Source organism: Triturus cristatus, chromosome 4_1 (assembly GCF_964204655.1).
Source record: "Triturus cristatus chromosome 4_1, aTriCri1.1, whole genome shotgun sequence".
NCBI classification, from domain to species: Eukaryota; Metazoa; Chordata; class Amphibia; order Caudata; family Salamandridae; genus Triturus; species Triturus cristatus.
This window is the reverse complement of record NC_140585.1, coordinates 1,224,441,301-1,224,454,801: the sequence shown is the minus strand read 5'-3', so window position 1 is coordinate 1,224,454,801 and position 13,501 is coordinate 1,224,441,301. Positions and strand designations below refer to the sequence as shown.

Genomic DNA, 13,501 nt, shown 5'->3' with positions numbered 1-13,501 from the left:
GTTCGGGTGCAGGACCCTTCCCTGTTGCTGTGACTGAAGATCCTCTTGAAGAGGTAGCTTGACCGTAGGATTGATGCTTATTCTCAACAGCTTGGGAGGCCAGACTCTCCAGCCCCACTTTGGAGCCATAAGAATAACTTGGGCCTGGTCGTTCCTGGTCTTCTTGAGAACTCTGGGCAGGCGTAACATTGCTGGAAAGTCACACCGGAGGCCAGAGCTCCATTCGAGAGGAAACGCATCTCAGAGCGAGAGCCGCCTTGGCAACTCCAGCGTGTAGAACTGCTGACTTTGTGCATTCTCAGTGGTGGCGAACAGATCTAACAAAGGCTCTCCCCACTCTTGAAAGTGATCTTGCACCTACTCCGAATGGAGACGAGATTCATGATCCTTTGTGCTAGGCATTGACGTCTGAGTTCATCTGCCCTGCCAATTGTTGATCCACCAGGGAGATGCCCTGGTTTTCCAGCCATGTGCAGAGATGCAGAGCCTCATGACAAAGGGTCCACGACCCCACCCTGCCCTGTCTGTTGCAGTACCACATGGCGGTGATGTTGTCTATCAACACCTGCACTAGTCTTCTCTTGATGGAGGGTAAAAACCCTTCAATGCTAAGTGAATCACCCAAAGCTCCAACAAGTTTATGTGTAGGCTGGACTCTGCTGGTGACCAGAGTCCTCTGATCTCCACCTCCCTCAGTTAGCTGCCCCAGCCCGGGAGTGACGCATCCGTCACTACAGTTAGTTCTGTCTGGGGAACAGAGAAGGGCATGACAGAATCACGGTTCGTTAGCCACTACTGCAAATCAGTTGCAGGTCCCTCTGAAATCTGAACCCTGTCCCACTGTACAGCCCACATATGCCAGTGGGCATGCTTCACTAGCAGGATGCAGGAGGCTATGAGGTAGAGTCTGTCTCAGTGAAATCCAGGATAGAGGCTAAAACATCAGTATCATAACCTGAATATCCTGGACTAGCTGGTAGGGAGGATAAGCCGGAAACTGCACTGTGTCCACAACAGCTCTGATGAAAGGAGGGTTTGAAAGGGAGTTAGGTGACTTCGGCATGTTCATAGTGAACCCCAGCAAGTGCAGGAGGTTTTCTGTAGTCTGGAGGTGGGAAACAACAGCCTGGAGAGAGCCCGCCTTCAGCAGCCAATCGTCGAGGTAGGGGAAGACTGGAACCCCAGACTTCCACATGTGTGCTGTAACCGCTATCATCACCTTGGTGAAAATGCTCCTGGCCCACCATGAACTCCAATTAACATCTGTGGGTAGGAATCTGGTGGGAAATATGCATTCTGCAAATCCAACACCACCATCCAGTCTCTCGGATCCAGGGCAGACAGAATTTGAGTGAGCGTGAGCATTTTGATTTTCTCCTCCTTGAAGAAGAGATTGAGAAGGCGCAGGTCAAATAAAGGATGAGGTACTCTGTTCATCTTGGGCACCAGAAAGTAGTGAGAATAGTAACCACAACCTATTTCTGATGCCGGCCTCCTCTCTATAGCTCCCTTGGCCAAGAGAGCTGCCACTTCCTGGCGAAATAAGGAAAAGTGGTCTACTGCCAATCGGTCGTATGTGGGTAGCATGGGTGGAGGGGTAGCCACAAAGGGGATGGAGTATCCTCTTTGCGTTGTACAATTTGTAGAACCTAATAGCCTGATGTTATTGAACTCCAGTTGAGAAGGTGATGGCCTATCCTGCCTTCCACTGGATGCCCACAATGGTAGGAGGGCAAACTAAAGGGGTTTGGAGGCTGCGGCTCCCGGGGGAGTGGTAGACTGTACCAGACTCTGACTACCTGTTCCATGTGGTCCATGGCAAAAGTGTCCTCGACCACATAAAGACTCGGAAGTTTGCCGACTGTGGTGGCTGGGAGTGTATTGACAAAGTTGAAAACCCCTTCTGTGGCCACGAAAGGGGAGAATGGCAGACTGGAGGTGATGAGAGGCCATAGAGAGGCCCAAGGACCTGGCCGGATCCCTGGAGCACTTAAAGCGCTCTAGGGCTGACTCCGCCTTCTCTCCGAAGAGACGGGCGCCATCAAAGGGCATGTCCATAAGCGATGCTTGGACATCCCCAGAAAATCCAGCAGTCCTCAGCCAAGAATGGCATTGAATGGCCACTGATGAAGAAATTGATTTTCCCAGTGAGTCGGCCATGTCCAGACTACAATGAATGGCGAACTTTGCCACGTCTCTCCCATTTGCAATAGTCCCCGTCGAGTATGGCTTGGCCTCCTCCGAGACCATAGGCAGCACTTGAATCCCAGATCACATGGGAGTAATGGCCCCAGAGGCATGTAGTGTTCACCAACCACAGTGCTAGGCTGCGGAAGAGAACATTTCATTTCCACAGGTATCCAACCTCTAGCATTCTCTATCCGGTGGAGGGGAAGGGAACACACCAAGATTGATTCTGGAAGTGGAGGTCTAGACCACCAAACTGTCTGGGGTGGAGTGCTGGGTGAGTAAACTGGTGTCTTCTGGAGCAGGGCAGTGGCGGAGGGAAATCGTCCTGTGCAAAGGAGCCCCTTTACAGGGTTTGGATCAGGCCCCAAGGAGGACATCAGTGACGGCTTCATTAAAGGGGAGCACGGGTTCCGAGAGGTTAGTACCCTGTAGAAGCACCTCTGTCAAGACGTTAGTCTTGACTGCCACTGAGGGTTATTAGAGGTCAACGAGCTCAGCCACCCTATGCACCACCATGGCAAAAGGGGCTCTCTCCTCCATGGCCACAATAAGAGGGGAGACCAGGCCAGTGTCAGGTGAGATGTCTAATGCACTGGCAACCGCCAGATCTTACCAGGTGTCCTTTGTATCATCCAATAGATGACGATATATTAATCAGAGTCGCCATAGCTCTCCCCTTCATCCCCTGTACTAGGGCTGTCCAAGACAAAAGGCCCTGGCTGCGGCCTGGAAGATATGGGTCCTGACGGCGCCGGGACCGATGTCTTGTGACGCAGGTCCTGTTCCGTGTCAGAGTTGAGGGCAATGGGGATGATGTCGTCGATTGGGTGCCGCTACAGGAACGAGCGACGGAGAAGGTATAGATCTTGCAAGCAGAACCACTCCAGATCCAGCACCAGATCCAAGGGGCCCAACTTGCACTGAGGGAGTAACCGCTGGCGGGAATCCAATAGGGGTCCCTCCCAAACCCTAGGTGCCCAAAGGCGCTCCAGAGAGGTCGGGCCACCCAAAAATGAGATGCATGGCCTCAAAAAATTCTTTAAGTTGGGCGGGGGTCACTTCGGGAAAACCAGGTAAGCGTGGAGCTCCATAAAAGAGTGGAGCCTAGAGTGTTGAGGCTCCCTCTTCGTTTGCAGATTTAGAGAGACACAGAGAAGTTGGAAGACCTTTTTTGCTTCTTAGATTTCTTCTTTCAATGTGACTTACCCTATGATGACTTTGCCCAGGACGATGACCGTCTGGTGCGACTCCGTGAGCAATCCCAGTACCTTCCAAGTGACCAGGATCTTGATTGTCACTGGGTCACCCGATGTCAGGCATCGAGGAGCTTAAGGGCGCGCTCCCTTCATGGCTTAGGGTGCATGGCGAGGCAATTCTGGCAGGCCTTTGAGTCATGGTCTTTCTCGAGGCACTATAGATAGACCAAGCGGGGTGTCTGTCACAGACATTTGCCTGGGACAGGCACAACACATGGGTTGAAATCAGACGTGATTTGGTGGATATCCTGTCACACCAGGAGAAGAACAATTGTTACTTACCTGTAAACAGGTGGTTCTCCAGTATTGGTGTCTTTTATAGATTCACATGCTTGAATATTCCCCGTCGTCGGAGTGGGAGTCCCACGGTAAATAATATAGCAATATATACAGTCATAATATATATATATATATACATATACATAAGTAATCATATAAAAACAGAGATATAAGTAAGTGATAACATCAAGAATGTCCCTATATGAAATCTCCATAGAGATACATGGAAAGAGAAAAAAGACATTCGCAGTCTATCTCTGTCATTATGTTAGTCCAAACTACGGCCAATCAGGCGCCAGCTCCTCTCTAGAACCTTCTCCTCAGAGCTCCTCACCTCAGATATTCGTAGCACCAAAGTGACTTTAGAGTGTATGAGGAGAAGAGAGCCTCTGAAGGGAGGAGGGAGGGTCGCATGTGAATCTATGAAAGACACCAATACTGGAGAACCACCTGTTTACAGGTAAGTAACAATTGTTCTTCTCCAGTATTGGGGTGTCTTTCATAGATTCACATGCTTGAATATAGAATAGCCAGCAGTAACAATTATCATTGCTTCCATAGTCATAACAGCACTAAACAGTTGTACTGCCAATCAATATCCTTATATATATGATATTACTGAATATCTATACAAGTGTAAATAAACCATTATTTCAACGGTACATGGAAACAATATGGAGGAGGGAAGGAAGAGGCTCACCTTATTTAAAAAGATTGCGAAGCACTGCCTGCCCAACTGCAGCATCCTCCTCGTTTAAAGTTGCCAAGCAGTAGTGTCTTGTAAACATATGTCTGCTTGACCACGTAGCTGCTCTGCAGATCTGATGTAAAGGCATTCCAGCAAATAATGCGGTTGAAGAAGACATCGCTCTAGTGGAGTGGGCCCTCACTGGTGACTGCAATGGCTTGTTTGCCTTTTGATGGCAGAAGACGATGGCTGCTGAAACCCAACGTGCAATAGTTGGTTTTGCAACTGGACGTCCCTTGTGATAGCGTCCATAAGCTATGAAGAGTTGATCAGTTTTCCGTAAAGAAGCTGTTCTGCTGATGTAGAACTTTAAACATCGTTTCACATCCAGGGAATGCAATCTCTGCAGGAGTTTGAGGATTAGCAAAGAAGGTTTTCAAAATCACTGGTTCGTTAATATGAAAGTCTGAAGGTACCTTCGGCAAAAAAGTTGGATTTGTACGCAACACTACAGAATCTGGTTTGAACTGTAGGAAAGGCGGATTTATGGTAAATGCATGAATGTCACTGACGCGACGTGAAGACGTTAGTGCCAGAAGAAGAGCCACCTTCCATGTTAGATACTTCAACTCGACCTTGTGAATAGGTTCAAACGGTGGCCTCATCAGTTGTGCCAATACGATGTTTAGATGCCACAATGGAGGTGGGCGTCTAACAGGAGGAAATTTACGAAATAACCCTTTGAAGAATTGTTGGATAATCCTTGAAGAACAAAGGGACGTCGAACCATCTTGACGGAAACGGGAAATTGCCGCCAGAAAAAACCTCAAGGTTGCATGAGACAATCCGGAGTTAGCTAAATGCAAGAAGAAAGGTAGCAATTGTTGTGGCGTGGAGTGAAACGGATGAACTCCATTAGCTGCACACCAGTGGCAGAATCTTTTCCACTTTAATTTGTACGTTTTTACCGTAGAAGGAGCCCTCGCCTGAGCCAAGATGTCTCTACAGTCCTGTGGGATGTCTAAATGGGCAAATTCACAGTGCTCAGGTTCCAAGCTGATAAGCTCAGTGAGGAGGGATTCGGATGACAAATTTTCCCCTTGCTCATTGTAAGTAGATCTGTACGAGGATGTAGAAGGATTGGTTCGCATTGAGACATTAGGAGTAACTCTGAGAACCATGCTTGCCGAGGCCAACGGGGGGCTATTAGAAGTAGATGGCAAGGTTGCCTCCGCATCTTCCACAGGACACGAGGTATGAGTGGGATTGGAGGAAAAGCGTAGGCAAACAGATTGTACCAGTTCATCAAAAGGGCATTGCCCCGTGATCCTTGGTGGGGATGCCAGCTTGCATAGTCTCGGCATTTGCGGTTCTCTGGTGTGGCAAAGAGATCCAGCTGTGGACGACCCCATCGTCGAAATATCATCTCTAGAGTTGGCTGATGTAACTCCCATTCGTGGGTCGAGGAGGAGGACCTGCTCAGGGAATCCGCTAGGATATTGGATACCCCCGGTAGATGAACTGCTGCAATCGTGATGTGATGGTTGAGAGACCAATCCCAGATCGACTGGGCTAGTCGAGACAGTTTCGGAGATTTTGTTCCGCCCTGCTTGTTGATGTAGTGCATGCAGGTTGTGTTGTCTGTCTGTATTAGGACTGATTCTCCTTGGATTAAAGGGAGAAAGGATTTGAGAGCCAGAAATATAGCCATGCGCTCCAACCTGTTGATGTGCCAGGCTTTTGGCATATTGTCCATTTTCCCTTGATTGATAGATCCTCCAAATGAGCACCCCATCCTTCTAGAGAGGCGTCTGTTGTTATTGTCATGTCTGGTACTATTGACAGAAATGAAATGCCTTTCATTAGATTTAACGGTTGTGTCCACCACTTCAGCACCGACTTCATCCGATCTGTGACGGTTACGAGATCGTTGAAAGAACCCGTAACCTGACGCCATTGAACATCCAGTTCTTCTTGGATGGGACGTGTCCGTAACCTGCAATGAGGGATCAATGCAATGCATGATGACGCCATTCCCAGAAATGACTTTAACAGTCGTACAGAAACTGATCTTTTTGATCTGATAAGGGTGACCAGACGGAGAATCCTTTGAAGATGGTCTTGGGAGAGAAGTGCCCTTGCTGACACTGTCTCCAAAGTTGCTCCCAGAAAATCCTTGTGATGAGAAGGCTGTAGATGGGACTTTGTGGCATTTATGGAGAGCCCTAAGGCGCGAAACACCTCCTTGCAAAGACGTGTGTGCTGTCGAAGTTGCACTTCCGATTGTGATTTTAGGAGACAGTCGTCCAGATATGGGAAGATCTGGACACCCTGGAGATGTAGGAACGCTACGACAGGGGCTAGCACCTTTGTAAACACTCGCGGGGCCGAGCGTAGGCCGAATGGTAGTACCTTGAACTGGAAATCCTTCCGACCCACTCGAAAACGAAGGAATTTCCGATGTTGTCGTAGTCTGGGGATATGAAAATATGCATCTTGGAGATCGATTGTTGCCATGAAATCTCCTTGTGAGAGTAATCACAAGATCTCTACAAGCGTCAACATGCGAAAGGATTGTTTCTTCAGAAACCTGTTGAGAGCCCTCAGATCTAGAATGGGCCTCCATTCCCCGTTCTTTTCGGTGATAAGAAAAAATCGGGAATAAAATCCTTTTCCTTTTTGAGATCTTGGAACTACCTCTATAGCTCCTTTGTCTATCATAAGTTGAACTTGATGTAACAGTTCCTTGATATGAGCCGGTTGTGGTCCGGTAGGTGGTGTGGGTGGAGGGAATTCGGTGAACTCTAAAGTGTGACCTCTTTTTACAATGTCCAAAACCCAACGGTCCCTTGTTATGGAATACCATTGAGAAGAGTACAGAGAGATTCGACCTCCAATTTTCTGGGACTGATACAAGTCATTGTCTCTTAGGGGTGGAACCCCTATAAGAGGATTTCCCTCTGTAAGTCTTGGAAGATTGCTGTCGAGAGGTTTGCTGTTGGTTATAGGAATAACGGTTGGAACCCTGGTTATATGATCTATACTGGTTGCTTCCTCGTCGAAAATTAGAGGAGGTGCCGCGTCCGTGTGCTCCCCGAAAGGACTGTTTCCGAAATTGTAATGTGCCCAGAGAGCGGGCAGTCTCCGTATCCTTCTTTATCGATTGGAGAGCTTCATCCACATGATCTCCGAACAAAGCCTCTCCGTCATATGCCCTGTCCAATATTTTTGCCTGTACTTCCTGACGAAAGGATGTTGAGCGCAACCAACCTTGTCTGCGCAATACCGCTGCTCCAGCAAGCTGACGGAATCCCATACAGGCGATATCAACTGCACAGTCTATCATCTCTGCAGATGTACTCTCACCCTCCTGGAGTAGCTTTAGGGCTTCACTCTTCGATGGTTCCGGCAGTTGGTCAACTAGCGTTGATATATCCGCCCATACTTGACGGTCGTAACGGCCTAAAATGGCTAGAGCATTAGCCGCTCTCACAGTGGTGGAAGCCATTGAAGAAAATTTCCGCCCTATAGCGTCCAAACGACGTCCATCACGATCAGGTGGTGCAGTGATCGTTGACGCAGGGTTTCTAGCCCGACGTTGCGCTGCCTGTGTCACCACAGAATCTGCCTTTGCTTGACCAGTAAGACACGCTGGCGCTCCCGAAGGCGACTTGTACTTTTCTTCCAATCTGGGCACCTGTGCCGGAAGACTATTTGGGGTCTTCATAATCTTTTTGCCTTCCTCCCAAATAAATTCGATTATAGGGATTGTATGTGTTTGTTTAAAAGGCTGATTTTTGAAATCGTAAAGGAAACAATCCTCTTCCTTATGTTCCGTTGTCAATTTGAATCTTTGTGCTGCCCTATCCATTAACTGGTGAAAACTGGCAATATCCACCGGTGGTGAGTCACCAGGTATCACTGGAGAGGGAGATGGTGTTTGAGCATGATAATCATCCCACTCCGCCATACCATCATCATCATCATCGCCACCATAATCGAGAATCTCACCATCCTCTCTGTCTTGAGGAATTTCTTCTTCTTCTTCAGTAACATGAGAAGGTACTGCCCGAGTTGAAGAATGTTGCAGCGGTAGTGAAGGTGTTACCACAGATTGAATTGGAGCTGGCACCGGTTCCGATATAGTTGTTGGCACCACTGGAGGAGGCGGGACCACAGATTCTTGTGGTGATAAAGGAAACCGTCTATTATAATCGTCCAACATGAGTTGAAGATTTGTTATCAGGGACAGTGGTAGCGTCGCAGTTTGCCTTTCTGTAGGAATTTCTTTGTGATAAAATTGTTCCTCATCTTCACTACTATCCTCTTGGCACTTTATTATTAAATCTGAGGGACTGCGTGCCGTCCCAAACGATTCAGGTAAACCTTCTTCTGAATCTTGATCAGAATCCGTGGCAAACAATGGAGAAGGAAGGTGGGAATCCTCCAACAATATAACTTCACCCGACATATCTGGTCGAGAACTTGGTGGCAATGGTACCAAAGGAGCAGCGGCAAAAGACGAAGTAGGTACTGTAGACGTGGAAGAAATTTGATCTTTTAAGGACCTCTGAGCAGAAGTCGTCCTTTTAATCTTTATTTTCACCGAAGAGACTGCCGTCGACGGTATCGGAGACATAGAAGGTACTGAGGACATCTTTGTAGACGGACTTGTCAACGGAACCATCGTCGACGGGACTATCGTCGACGGAACCATAGTCGATGGAATTGGCGTCGGCGGAACCATCGTCGACGGGACCTTCGCCGACGGGATCTTCGTCGACGGAACCATCGTCGACGGGACCTTCGTCGACGGAGTCGTCGTCGACAAAAACGACGACGAGGTTTTCTTCTTCTTCGTCGACGGGACACTCGTCGACGGGTCAATCGACGACGTAATCGTCGATGAGGACGATTTCACAACCTTCGACGACGACGAAGTCAATGTCGACGAGATTTTTTCCTTCTTCGTCGACGACGATGCAATAGGTAATATAGATGATACAGTCTTGATGGTACTGATTATCATCGTCGACGTCGACAACGTCGACGGAACCGTCTACGAAGATGTTGATGCTGTCGTCGTCGTCAGAGTCACCGTCGACGTGCAGGAAATTGCAGATTTCATCGTCGGAAGCTTCGTCGACGATGAGGCCAGTTTTTTCCCTGAAAACTGGGAAGTGGAAGCCTCAGCAGCCTGAGAACTATGTATCGTGGGCGACAAAGCAGTAGTCAAGGAAGAAGAAGTGGCAGATGTCATAGTCAAAGACATTTTCTTCTTTTTCAGAAAAGGAGAAGGTAAATCTTGTATACTACTGCGCTTAGAGGCTGTGTGGGAACGGCCAGAAGTAAGGCTTTCTACTTCAGAAACCACTTCATCTTTATCCTTAAGTCTCTGGAGCCACAACAAGAGACGGCCTTCCCTGTCTTTCAGAGTTTTTGTAGAAAAAGTTCTACAGAACTTACATTTAGCCACTTCATGGTCTGGGTAAAGACAGTAAATACACTTACTGTGTGGATCTTCTGAGAATAAACGTAGCTTTCCACAAGAAGAACAAGGTCTAAACAAAGACTTCTTACTTGAAGACATGCTGAAGAGAACAAAACTGAGCAGAGCTCAGGGAGACTCCCTTTCACACGACGTGCGGTAGAAAATCTGAGGTGAGGAGCTCTGAGGAGAAGGTTCTAGAGAGGAGCTGGCGCCTGATTGGCCGTAGTTTGGACTAACATAATGACAGAGATAGACTGCGAATGTCTTTTTTCTCTTTCCATGTATCTCTATGGAGATTTCATATAGGGACATTCTTGATGTTATCACTTACTTATATCTCTGTTTTTATATGATTACTTATGTATATGTATATATATATATATTATGACTGTATATTTTGCTATATTATTTACCGTGGGACTCCCACTCCGACGACGGGGAATATTCAAGCATGTGAATCTATGAAAGACACCCCAATACTGGAGAAAAGAATTTCTCAAAAAAAGTGGTCGACAAAAAGTTGAAATAAGTCAGTCAAAAAGTGACTGATAGGTAGTTTTTCATGGATCTGTGCTATCTGGTGTGGAAAGGAATGGAAAGAACTGACGTTAGCATGCCAAGGTGGCACCTACATAGGTACCGCATACCTATATAGACTTCTGGCACATACAACACTGACAAAGAGACAAACTACGCCAACTACCAGCACGCAGCAGTAATGCTTGAAAATGTTCAGATCCAGTCAGATGCAGGGGGATAATTCTAAGGTAAGGAATTTGTGGCTAGAATACTCTAACAGATAATGCATTTAGTAGAAAAAGTTTGTTAGATAATCACCAATGGTTGTTGTAGAGTCTGACAAGGACTAGGCCTGGGTCTGTTTTTTGTCCAATTTGACCTAGAACTAAAATGGAACAGGGTCTCCATTCTTGGGCACCGCCCCAGAACATTTATGTTTTTTTCTGCGAGTTGTCCAGGTGCTGTAAGATGAGTAACTTTTCTGCTGCCTTTTTGAGTTCCCCAGTTGGGTCGGACAGACAAGAGTCCCTTTTACAACCATGAGATACTGAGTGCTACAAAAAGAGATAGGGAGGCAGAGATGCTTCATGACTGCAAACAGCATAAAAGACAGTAATCATCTTAACAGCGAACTTTCACCGGTCTTCTACATAGTCCAATGCAATTTTGAACGAGTTTTCACAGCAAAGGCTTACTCCAACGTTTCTTTTCACTAAGGGAGAGTTCTTCAGCCTTGCTGAGCAGCCCTCTCCAGGGGAGGACACTGAGGACGGTGAGTCAAGCCCGATGAGAAAGCGGCTAAAGAAGACCGAAGAGGGACTCTACGCGTGTGATATCTGCGACAAAACCTTCCAGAAGAGTAGCTCCCTGCTGCGCCACAAGTATGAGCACACAGGTAAGCATGGGTGTAGGGTCAAGATATAAAGGAGCGCCCGTTACTTGCCGGCTCTGTACGGCAAAAAGCAGGTCTACATAGCTTTAATATTGTGCACCGTCACCAGAGGCGAAATGCAAGCCCCTGCGTGCAGCCTTCCCCTCGCCACCTTTTCGGAGGCCCCCAAAATACTTAGGCCTGGCCCCTTTTTGCCCCAAGGCCAATGAATATCTGTGTGATATAGGAGACTCAGGGTCCCCTCTTAACATTCTGCAGAGGGGAATATCATTTCACTTTACCGTCACTGTTACTTACAGTTATCTTGCTTACATTTTTCATACTGCCTCTGATTATGACATTATTCTGTTCTTTCGATTGCAAACAATGAAGCTAAAAAACTGTTTTTCTGTGCAAATTTGCACCAGCACAAATTTAGCCTGCGCTTAGAAACTACAACCAGGGTCGTAGCACAGACCCCTGCAGCCTCTGCACCGCCGGGGGCCCCCACCCTACAAAGGGTTTCCATTCCTACCAAGATCTATGAATAGCTGTAAAATATTGAAGACTGATGGGCCCCTTAGCATATTCTGTGTGTGTGTGTGGGGGGGGGGGGTATCATTTTGTGTTACGCCAATGTAGGTAACAACAGCCTGCAATGAAGCAGGGTCTGTTGGGTGTCGAGGTGATCGAGCGGAATGTTACTTTTCTATGACTCCAATCATAATCAGAAAGTTAGGAAGAAAATATACTTCTCTTTAACTCATAGAAAATGTTAGCTGTATGCTTAGCAGGCACATTTTATCTTACAGGAAGAGTCTAGTCTAAATTTTCTAATTCTATTGAGCCCTTTCTCTCTATCTCAACTGCCCACTCTATGGTTGCTATAACTTTTTATAGTTGGGAAATAATGCGTTTAATCTTTCACATAAAAATATTTGCAAATTATCTCACACTTCCACAGAAAAATGTCATCTTCTGAAGCAAATTGATCCTTGTATGTAGGACACCTGGCTGAGAGTACGATTTGGTAAAAACGTACATTTTGCCCATAGAACAAATTCTCAATGTACTTAAAATAGCCTCGTCTATAATCACCAACTACGTGGAGAGTGCAGTGATAGTAAACCCGTACTGAAAAACATTGAAGTGTTAAATAAATTTACTAAAGAGGCATGCTTAGGGTAGACACAGCACTTAATTGGGTTCCTCCGAGGAAATTCTGTTGATCAGGTTTGTGGTCAGTGGGTATTGAGAAATGATTAGTGGATATGGCTTGTCTGATGACTTTAAATTTGCCACTGGTGTTTTGCAATATAACTTGTAAGGGCTTTTATGACATTGAGACTGACTGGAATAATCTTATGAGGAGTCTTACTATGGACCAGGCTTCTACAACGAGTAGCTCGCGAGCTACTGGTAGATCTCCAGCTTCCCGTAAGTAGCTCTCCTGTGTGCCTCCCAGCCTACTAAATTAGATACCTTTGTTAGGTTAAATTAGTGTATGTATATGAAAGTTGAAAAGTTAGTGGTCAGAATGATGAATGTATATTTTCTGAACTCATAAGCTGATGTTTGAAATTACATTTCCAAAATATAGTTAAAGCATATATTTGAGAGATAAATTGTGTGACACTGTGGAGACATCTTACTAATATTATTACCTGTGTGCCAGTAACGTTGCAGCTATGGCCTTTATATATTACCCATGTACAAGGATTCCAAATTGATAAAGCTGGCAGTCCTGCATGATCCACCAAGGTGATCATTGTTGGTAATCTTGAACTTGGTGGCCACTAATGTGATCTTGTCTGTTGGGGTAACAATTACAACACTAGTAACATTAGTAGCCGGGGATGATTTTCATTGAACATAGGAAGGTAGCTCTTAATATAGACAAGGTTAGAGACCCTGCTAGAGACTATGCAAATATTCTGCAATGTCTCTTGGTGTATTGTATTGCAAACCATGTTGCATCATTTAGAACAAGTTACTTACCTCCAGTAATGTTTTTTCTGGCGGATACTCTATCTAATTGCGGATTCCTCTCCTTGTGAATATGCCAGGCGCCAGACTGGATTTGGAAACTGTGTTCCAGTGTGACTCTGTGCCCAATAAATTCAACAAATTGGGAAAACAGTTATTTCAAGCGCTCAGCAGATGTAGGTCAACAGTCAACAATGTCCAAGTCCAAAAATGGTGCTCAG

At 46.4% G+C, this 13,501-nt stretch overlaps 1 protein-coding gene across 1 annotated transcript in view; it reads left to right on the top strand.

Moving 5' to 3' along the window:
* The window catches only part of LOC146856451 (zinc finger E-box-binding homeobox 2-like), a 510,780-nt gene that overhangs the window by 428,356 nt on the left and 68,923 nt on the right, over window positions 1–13,501 (top strand). Inside the window, exon 7 of the mRNA XM_085654619.1 lies at window positions 11,141–11,318. Coding sequence (XP_085510745.1) covers window positions 11,141–11,318 — 178 coding nt within the window. The remainder of the gene's footprint in view (window positions 1–11,140; window positions 11,319–13,501) is intronic.